Source organism: Lupinus angustifolius, chromosome LG17, assembly GCF_001865875.1.
Source record: "Lupinus angustifolius cultivar Tanjil chromosome LG17, LupAngTanjil_v1.0, whole genome shotgun sequence".
In the NCBI taxonomy this organism is placed as follows: domain Eukaryota; kingdom Viridiplantae; phylum Streptophyta; class Magnoliopsida; order Fabales; family Fabaceae; genus Lupinus; species Lupinus angustifolius.
In genome coordinates, this window is record NC_032025.1 from 13,204,295 (window position 1) to 13,215,239 (window position 10,945).

Consider the following 10,945-nt stretch of genomic DNA (forward strand, 5'->3'; position numbering starts at 1 on the left):
CTAGCGGAGCCCGCAAAAAATGCTGCAAATAAAACGGGCAAAGTGGGCCTGGCAATATACACTAATAGACAAAAATATGATGTCATGTCCATATTTTTTGCAGGTGATACAGACCAAACCATAGATAATGCCCATATTGCCATCACTGATGGTGGTAGCGACTAGCCAATGTCGCAAATGATATAATTCAAAATCTCTTATTTTTTGTTTTAAAATTTTGGATGAGTATGTTTTGAAATGTATTAGTGGCTAGATTTTTTTTCAACCACGTTTTTCAACTACCTCTTACAAGCCTTTTTAAATTTAGTCAATCAGAAAAATAAAGTAGTTTCACCTTCTATTTTATACACTCAATCACATGTTAGTGATTTAAAGTTGAACAAGGATTATGTTTTCCCTTTATTTTTAACTAGTGTGTACAGTGTGTACAGACATTTCGTGTCTGTCGATGAATATTGTGTGATACTACATGAAATTTAACGTATTGATGGTGGTTGCTTATGATTATATAATTTTTTTGTAAAAATTAAATAATATGAAGGGCAAAATAGGAAATGAAAATTACATCATGAAGGAAGTTATTTCAATTTTATACTTTATATATAGTATAGATATAATATAATATAATATATAATAAGATAATATAAATTAAAAACTACATTAAGAAATATCATAAAAGAAATATGAAAATGAATTGTAGTTCTTTTAAAAAATTACATTGATAATATAATATTTTTAGGTATGTAACTTTCTCTAACTTCTATTAATATTTTTTATTATGTATAAAAATATTGTAATAATAGTTAATTAGAAGGGTAAAATAGGCAATAAGAAATTACATCATATTAGGTAGTTATAGAATGTTTTAGCTTTATATAAAGTAAGATAATAAAAGTATAATATCATTATAACGAAAAGGATAAACAACCAAAAGGAAGGAAATACGTTGAGTGAAGGATTGCAAACTTAGAAAAGAAGGTTAAATCAGAAACAAAACGTTATATTGATTGATCTGAATGAAACCAGAATAATAATAGCTTAAAAATGCCATCCAATAACTTTTGATTTGGTCCCTAAGCTTAAGAAAAAAGTGCAGTTCATTTAGGTGAGAAGGGCATCTTCTTTGGTAAAAGTAAAATGTATATCACTTAGTGCATTTATTCATGTTTGTCAGAATGAATATATGAAGTGTTACACAGATGTTGGTCCCTGATAAGATTACCGTGTCAGTAATCCAATGCGCCTTGGTATCATCCTCATTCCTGCCGCTAGCGCGTGAGCACAGCAACTCTTGAGAAATTTCGTTCCTTTCATAATTCAATTCTCACCGGTGCTTGCGCTCCCTTGTTCCTCTATAATCGGCAGGTGGTGGATGCGGCGGAGACGCCTCGTACCTGGACGGCCTGCGTTTGAAATGTCGTTCATCGTCGCTAGATTCGTAGTCCACGCTGTTACTCTTTCTGCTGCTTCCGTAGTAGCTATTCGAGATCGGTGCCTTAAGAGACGCGGTGGAGGCACTAGCAGTTGCTGTGGCTACAGCGGAAGGTGTTACTGTAGTGGAAGAAGGAGCGGTGGAGACCTTTCTCTTCTTAGAGACTTCCTCTTCAGAAGAGAAGCTTATGCGCGAGAACACACTCGTTTTATGCTTCCGTTCCGCTGCGGCTGCTGCTGCGATGGAAGAGGTGGTTGTTTTGGTGAGTGGTTCAGTTGATTTTCTGGATGAGGATTCAGAGCGGTGATGACGGCGGTGGTGACGTTCGTGGCCATGGATGTCACGATCTCTGTCTCGGTGATCGTGGTCAAAGTCTCGTTCACGAGAACGTTCGCGTTCTCGATCGGATTTTCTCTTAGGAGGAGGTGGGGGTGGAGGTTCTGTTTGGGTTGGAGGAGAACGAGATCTATCAGGTGATAACCGTTCTGAACGGTGACGCTGGGGATGGTAGTTGCTACTTGATGACGGTGGTGGAATTGATGACTTCTGCACCAAAAATGGAAATCGCAAATGTTTATATAAACAGGAATTAAATTAAATTAAATTTGTAATTAATCTATTTACCCCTTTGACTCTAGAGTATTTTTTAATGCTATTCTACTACAAGCTAAAGTTGTAACAAATTAAAAACAATATTCTTCCCAAGACGCACACAGAATGTACTATCCTATTACAATTTACATTTTTTACATATTTATATCTAAATTCTATTTTATGCTATTTATTTATATTTATATTTACATTCACAGGAAAGAAATATGACACGACCAAAATATAATGCAACTTAAAGACCACTTAAATCATTGAATGAAACCATAACGAAAAAAATGCAATTTCTTCTTGGTTAAAATTTTAAGACATGATAAGTCATCATTATTTGGACCATGCTTTCTAGCTATTGAAAATCACATCTCCGAAAACTTCTTTAGTCTGGACATTTTCGGAAAATTTCACAAGTTTGCTTTCTTCCAGAATATAACCCTTTTTTGAGCTTCCAAAGAAATAGAATTTTAATCATTAAAAGAATAATAACTCTATTAAAAATAATGTAAGCAACCATGCAAAATACCAAGATTTAACACACGTTTTTCTCAAGAATGGAAGTGTTTTTTAACCCACACGAATTGTTTGGTTTACCAGATAAAAAAACAGTACTTCGCTTACATATTATTTTTTTATTATTATAGCACGAGTCGAAGAGGCCTAAGCCCATTCATGAATCAACAACAATTCTGAACTCATCCAATTACAGCCCTTGACAGGTGCTTTAAAATCGCAAAGACAAATTTAAGCTATTTAATGATTCAAATCTGTTATACGGTTCAAAGCATCGTCCATAAACCTTAGTCTCAACAAAAAATACCACGATGAGGCTTCCAGCTTGAATTTAATAAAGCACTGCATCATTATCATGTAATGCATAGTTTATCATATTTTCACTTCAAACCCAATGCTTAGTTCCCCTTAGTCATTTCATGATCACTTGATAAACAAATCTTATCAATAATGAGGCTAAAGCAATTAAATTAGTTGCCACACTACTATAATTTAAGAAACTGCAACAATAAGTGAGATTATCTAGTGCAATCGGTGTTCTTTTGCAAGCTTGAGGTTTTGTGGCCAAACTTTCGGTAGAAAAATCTAAAAAAGTAAATGTAACATAGAAGACAATTAAAAGCACGTACGGTTTTTGACTTCATTGAAGAACCATTCCCAACAATGAACACTTCCCTATCAACAAACTCTCGAGCCCTGGATAAGTCCCTATTCCATCAAGGAAGTGAGCACATTAGCAAAGAATTAGGAACAAAAAATGGAGAAAAGTCAAACTAAACTGCATAAAATCAAAACAAACAAGAACCATGATATCGTAGGCCATTCATTGATAGCATGTTTTCTATGAGGAGTAAAAAAGGGATGAAACTAAATTCATTAGACTAGTTAACAGTGGTACCAAATATTTGACTTATTAAGTTAAAAGTAATTCATATTTATAACCACACATAGAGCGTGACACAGCCACCCAAGAGTGATTCCAGTTGTACTTACCTTCCACCCCGTCTCTCATTTTCACGCTTCCTCCTCAGGTCAGCTTTCCGAGCTTCAAATTGCTCTCTACTCATAGCCGGAGGTTGAGAATTCATCCCCATACTGAACTCAGCAAGATCCCTAAACATATTAAAAAAATATATTAAAATTTGGCTCTCTAAAGAACAATGTATAAACATATACAATCTGATAAACATGCACTACAAACCCCTCCCAAAGCAGCACCAATAAGATAAAATACACTGGGCACTTTTGTGAGGATGGGCGTGAGGATAGTTGATGAAGAGCCAACTTTTGATTTTCCCAAAAACACATTTACTTACCTGTGAGGTGGAACAGGAGGCATCATGTAACCCTGCATGCCAAAGGGGTCTGGTGGAAAGCCACTTGCAAATGGCATGTCCAGGGGGCTAAGACCATAATGCATCATTTGCATTGGACCAGCATATGGTGCCATAAATCCATCCATACAAGGTTGCATGCCATTCCAATATGAATTATACCCAGCAGGGGGCCCCATTGGCATCATATAGTTCTCAACTGCCAAGTCATGTTGGTTTTTCCACTGCAAATCTGCAAGATGAATAAAATTAATACCAATACTAGGGGTAAAAGCTTCTTTAATGTTCTTGTCCATAAATGTTCCAAGATGCAGAACCAGATCTAAGAAATTATAGATAGATGTCATAGACTCGATCATATATATAGGGTAGAGGCAGAATAGAATTTACCGTTTGTGGGCAAACGGATTTTCTTCTTCTTCTTTTTCTTCCCTGAAAGTAAAAAAAATCAATTGAGATTGTCCTAAACAGAAAATAAACAAATAAAACAGATTTGTGCTGGTCCAAATATAGGTGCTTTTGTGTTATAAAATATCCAAGAAGCACACGAATAACTACTAGAACATTACACCACCCCACCCCAAAAAAAAATATAGAAAAAGGAAAAGCAACATGCATAGCAACAATGCATTACCTGCCTCAGTAGGAACCAAGTTTTGCTGCACCTCTTCCTCAACCCGTCGAGCATTCCCTTGTGATGTTTGTTCCTTTACACTCATTGACTCGTGAGTAGCTTCAGATACATCAGCAGCCCTGGAGATCCTTACTTGCCCGGATGTCTGTTGTGGAGCAGAAACAGCCTTCATATTATCAGCTATTTCCTGTATATTTGCTGTTCCTTCATTAACAGGTAAAAGCTTTAGTTCTCCCTTGGATGCAGCTGATGAGGTTGGAGATGGTATCTTAGGCTGTGGACAGCGAGTAGATTCCATATCTGGAAAATCAACATATAGAAAAAAATATTGTACATATTAACAAATTTATAGCCATTAGTAGTCCACACAAGAGTCACATCAGTGTAGTTTCAAGAACCTTGAACTTGAAAAGTGCTCCCAGCATTTTCAGCACTGCTATTGCCTGACTCCAATATACGATTAATAGTGTCTCTCAGTGTCTTATTTGGCAGAAGATCATCAGCAAGAATATTTGTTGCACCACATACACACATGGACCTTGAGATAATGTAGTCCCTAATACCTGAAAATTTTCAGAATGAAATTACATAAATTCAAAACAAGATATTTATTTTTTATACAATACTTCAGGAATGAAATACAAAAGGGAAATAACATTGAAATATCTAAAATATTCTGATTGTACCTAATGAGGAACTCAGAAAACCATGAATAACAATGATATAAAAAACATACATTTGTCACAGAAGCTTTTAAAACAACATTTGCTTGTCAGCACGGCATCTTTCATCACATCACTGCACAAGGGGCAGTGGAACTCAGGAGGTAGATCCCCCATAGAACGTGTTGATGTTGGCATCCCTTCCATTTCTTTCTCAAAAGCAGCTCTGTTTTCAAGCAAAAGGTGAAACTCTACTTCATGCCTACATGTAAAAAAATGGACAGGAAGAAATGAGATATACTCACTCATTTGGCTTCAAGACGGCTACTGAACCATTTGGCAAAGCGTATGAACCTTGTGGGTTAACCATCAGCATTGATCGTGGAATACCAGTAGGTTGCCTGACTTTTTTGATGTCAAAATTTGAATCGCCATTTGTAGGGCAGTGTTGAATAAAATGTCCTAAATAAAAGCAAGGGAGATAGTTAAGGTAAGCAAACCAGCATTACTATCCAGGATCCCGCAATCGGCAAGCAAGCAGACAAAGATTAAAAGTCTGAGAAGCATTAACATACCAGGCACCTTGCATCTATGACACACATAGCCTTGTGGAGGTGTCTTCTGCTCCAACCCTGTTAGACATCAGCAAGTAAGCACTAGTTCATCAACCAACATATTAATATTCATATATTGTACTCAAAGTAGCCAGTCACTGAAAATGTGTAGAATAGGCAAAGAAAATTACCGAAACCACGCCCAGCCCCCATCCGTCCTCCCATACCCCTTCCAAAACTTCTACCACCACCAAAATCTGATCCTTGACTGCATACCAAAGTAAAAGAAAAACATAAAATCATAAAGGAAACAAGTATTTTTTTGTCACAAAAAGTATGAAAGAACATTTGGTATGTAGTTTGAAATTTTATGCATAATGAGGATTCATAGAACGGTAGGGAAGAAAACATGGAACAAGTAATCCAATACAAGTGTCTAGGTTCAAAAGATGGGGAGTCCCTATTCCCTTCTGAAGAGATTGCAATGCCCATTCTTGCAGGCTGGAAAGAGTTAGTATCAAATTTGTTTACATTCAATATAGCTATTATTTATATTCAACATAGTTATGTCATTCTATGCAGATTGCATGCACCAGACAACACACCTAACGACCTAAACAAAAGGGAATACTCTACTCACCGTTGCCAATCCAACGCTGGAGTATCAACCACAGCCTTAATCTTACTGTCTAGGTCTTCATCGGCATTATTAGTCAGAGGAGCCTCCGGAATAAAGTTGCTTGATTGGACAGGCAGTGCATCAAGATTTGAATACAAATCATTGCCAAACTCATCCCAGTCCATATCCTCAATCTGTCAGGTGGTATGAACTGTTTACTTTCCTGGGAATGTAGCCAAATTGTATATAATAAAAATGGAAAAAGAGTTAAGGACTTACATATTTCATGGCAGATGCATTAGCAACTAGAAAGCTATTGTTATCAGGTTCAGTTTCTGATGTCTTATTTTCAGGCTTTTGCCTGCACAAAACAAAAGACAGTTGCAACTCAATAACACATAATTTATCTCACAATTGAAGAACGTAATGTCTGGGAAAGATTGAGCAACTATGGTATGGGGAGAATATAGACAACGGAATGACAAATTGATGACCCACCCATTTTAAAGAGCATACATAAAATGCATGATTAATGGGAAAAATTCTAACAACAGTGACGAGATTAAAGGTTTGAGATAGTACTGTATTTCAGTGACAATTGGCAGACGTGCCCGTCCTGGAACCCGACCAACTAACACTGAGGTATTTTTAGGTATCAGCATTGCTTCATCAAGATATTCTGAAATTCCAAAGATAAAGAGCAACTATAAAACAATGTAACTATGCTATTCATGAAGCCAAATATATATGAACTGCCAAGCTAGAAATCTCGCAAAGTTGGGCGTCTGTAGTTCCTGCAAATATAACTACATCTGAAAACACTGACTATCATCCTATTCCTTTTAATTTAAGAGTATTTTATTTACCTTCCTTTTCTTTTATATATGAGAGTGGGATTAGGCTCCTCTAATATAAGCTTATATCTATAAAGTGAGCAAGTAGGGCTAATTTATCTTTGATTTAATAAAACACAGAGAGATCTCGACTCTCTAAAATAACCCAAGGACTTGCTTACTTCATAAAAAACTTACTTCAGAGGAGCATTTTATGGAGAAGTGGATGGTAAGTTTTGAATGAAGCCAATTTCAGTTCAATCTTCAATGGCAGAGAGTGTCGGTAATAAGTTGTAGCTTTATCGGGTGCATGATAAACACAGTAAAGGTTAACCATGAACTCCCTCCCCAAAGCCATTGAATATGTTAAACGTGCTTATTATTAAATTTACAATTAAGCTAAAAAAACCCAGACTCTTATTAACGTCCCAAACCACTACTTTCAAAGAGAATAGCTTATTTAAGAAAAATCAGAACCAACCTTCATTGGTTTGGGCATTGATGACGACGAGGTCGAAATCAGTACCTCTCCCTAATTGCTTGGTTTCAAATATTTTTTCTTTCAAAGTACCAACAGAGATGAAAGGACCATCCATGGAAATTGAATCATAATCTCTTGCACTCTTAAATTTATAATACACCGCCATGGTGATATATTTCTCTTTTCTCTTATCTATAAGAAAAAAATCAACACGGAAGCAATATAACAAGAACAAAAATAATCAAAAGGGCCTTTGAAAATGAAATGTAATAAAATAATAGGCCTTTGAAATATTAAAACTCCAAACAAATTAAACAGTACAATATATTGAAGATTTTTTTCTTTCACTTTTCTCTTTTCTAGTTTTTTTCTAAGGATAAGATCGAACAAAGCCAACCACCACGAAGCTGGGAACACTCCTACAATTCTTCAAATCTTCGTCTTGGTCAGCACAGAACCCTAACGCATCCAAAATCCATAGAATTCAGATTCCTTCAGATAAAACACAATCCGCGTGAGAAAAAATCAAGCGAATCCAGAACTTGTGATTCCTTCCCCAAATAGTAACCAAAAATAGGGTTTCAGAGGAGTGTGTCCGCAACAGAATCAATCGAATCAAGTAGATTTGTTTTGTTCCTTCAGTAATAAACTCAATCCGATGCCTGAAGCTTCCAATTCGTATTCAAAGCGAAGATCTCTGACCAGTAGCGATTAAAGCTTGTAACAACGACGAACAGTGAGAACAACGAGCAAACCTTGAAATCGAGAAGCTTGGATTGAAATCTGAAGCAATTGTTAGAGCAGCAAAGAAAATCGAAGATCGTGTGTGAATAATGATGATGATGATGTTGATTAGGTTTAGGGTTGTGAAAGTTTTGTGTGAGAGAGAAGAAGAAATTGAGAATTGAAGAGAAGGAAAAGGTAGAGAGAAAAAAGCGTGGTGGGTTTTGTAAGTTATGGAGTTTTTACTTGCTTTCTTCTACTATCTGTTTTGAATGGCTAGCTTCAATATAACCCTAATAATACCCCACATTCTTCTACTTGTTTTGTGTGGTCCCACAACTCTTATATTTTCTTTTCTTTTCTAAATTATTATCTCTTCCATTTTTAATCATGTAAATTAGATCACTTAGGATGGCAACGGGCGTGAGTGGGTGCGAGTAGTGCTTTCTCGTGCTCAAACTTATAATATTTGTGGGTATCTATGTGGGTAGCGGATATTTGTGGTACCCAATGAGTTTTTAATTTTAATTATATATTTTATATAATTTGTAAGATCAATATGTAAAATAATTGTTACATGAATAATATGATATTTATATGATAAAATTATGATATAGTCAAATGTGTGTAATTTATTATAAAATAATAAAATATATGATATATAATCTGAAATAATAATAAATATATATAAAAATTTAAATAAAAACTAAATATATAAATTTGCGGTTACCAGGAGGGTGGGTATCACAAAACCCACTTCCGCTCATAAGCTATTATTATGGGTACCCGTTGTGGATATTCTACGGGTACCCATGGGTCGGATTTTTTGTCATCCCTAATCCCACCATATTATACTAAAAAAATAATTTGTACTCTTCTAGAAATTATTATTTGAGTCGGGTGGAATTGAAAATTAAAATGTGCTATTTGATGTTTTCGGTTCAAATTGAATTGGGTAATGTGCTCATTCTGGGACGAGTTAAAAAGATTGGCTTATATTCGGGCTACTCAAATGTTATCCACGTCCACCTTATGGTTTATACTGGTAAGCCTCATAAATAAGTTTTTTTATAAAAAAGTACTATGTTATTTTGAATGATTACCAATAAAAACATTGTTTTAGTAGAGTAAAGTCACATTAATAGGTCAAGAGACAATAGTTTATTCTTAAGAATAATATATAATGAGAGAGACAATTACACACTCCATATGTTGGTCCTAACATTTTGTAGGTCCAATGTGAGAAAAAACTCAGCATTGATTTAACTAACTGAAAATTGAATATCAAATATTTAGTTGGGTAATATTTTTAAATTAAATTTTGAATAAAAGATATTTCATAAAAATGTGAGAACGCAATTTGTTCCAGATTTACTTATGTTACTTATTAGAGATTTAAGTTTAATATAGTTTTATAAGGTATTCTTCTTAATGGGTATTGAATTGTCTCATATTTTTCTTACTTAAGGTTAGACCATTATTCTAATTATAGGTCAATTATATACCAATATAAAACAATAATTATTACTATCATTATACTATTGAATGTCAAATTTATCCATAAAATACTAATAATTGATAATATAATAAATTTTAAAAAAATAAAAATAATAACATAATTATAATATAGAGATAAAATTAGTTGTATGAGTATAAAATATTTGGGATCTCCATTCATTTTGGGTCTTTAGTGGGGCACTTGTCATACACCCATAAGAGTCCGCTCTCCACACCCCAATTTTTTTAATTATTTTCTCATAATAAAGGATATTCTTGATTGTGGCAAAAGGAATTTCACATTTATAACTAGCAATAAATATTTGTCATTGTTTAGTGCAAATATACCAGGAATTGGAAACACAAGAGTGAAAGGCAACTTCCAGAAAATATATATGAATAGTATATAAGTTTTATATATTATTACTACATTATTTATCATTCATATTTAATTATTATTAACTTTTCAAAAATAATACAAATAGATAATATACTAATTATGCAAAAATTATTACACTGACAATATATAAATATTATATTTATAATATATAAATATAAACTGATAGCGATTAAATATTATATTTTTAATAGTATAAATTAAGAGTGTAAAATGTATACATTAACAGTGTAAAGATTTATATACATGCACTTTATTATCCACCGTTCATTTGGATTACCTTTTATGAAAAGTCAACAATAATAAAAAGTCAATGATGATGATACAATAACATTGTATAAAACTCATACACTGTTATTGCATACATCTTTTTCTCATAAATCAAATAGAGGAAACATTAGAGTAAAAACAATATCAGGAAGCAAATTGTTGAACTTTAGTGGCAATGTCACTAAATAAATCTACTGAATTATACGATTAGATAAGAAAATAAGAATGTGTGGGATGCTCGAATAATGCAAGCAAAAGTTTGAAGGCAATTGTCATGATACCAGGTGCACTCAGATAATAATGAAGCATATAAATTATGGATTTAATATATTCTTTGATATATTAATTATTATTAACTCTTAAATAAAAGAGTTAATAAATAAATAACAAATT

At 33.9% G+C, this 10,945-nt stretch overlaps 1 protein-coding gene across 4 annotated transcripts; it reads right to left on the bottom strand.

Annotated features, from left to right (window-relative positions):
• LOC109331528 (zinc finger CCCH domain-containing protein 18-like) lies at positions 1,321 to 8,674 on the bottom strand. 4 transcript variants are annotated; one of them, XM_019566078.1, is made up of 15 exons: positions 7,666 to 8,674; positions 6,934 to 7,030; positions 6,631 to 6,712; positions 6,373 to 6,545; positions 5,924 to 6,000; positions 5,754 to 5,810; positions 5,484 to 5,640; positions 5,253 to 5,404; positions 4,915 to 5,079; positions 4,517 to 4,816; positions 4,273 to 4,314; positions 3,865 to 4,114; positions 3,542 to 3,661; positions 3,178 to 3,244; positions 1,321 to 1,978 (listed from the first exon to the last, which is right to left on the bottom strand). In XM_019566078.1, exons 1-15 carry the CDS (start codon positions 7,829 to 7,831, stop codon positions 1,325 to 1,327), a joined length of 2,559 nt encoding a protein of 852 aa, XP_019421623.1. In that variant the 5' UTR covers positions 7,832 to 8,674; the 3' UTR covers positions 1,321 to 1,324. The 4 variants fall into 4 exon arrangements, with proteins under 4 accessions (XP_019421623.1, XP_019421622.1, XP_019421621.1 ...); XM_019566077.1 differs by having other exon boundaries at positions 1,321 to 1,984; XM_019566076.1 differs by having other exon boundaries at positions 3,178 to 3,256.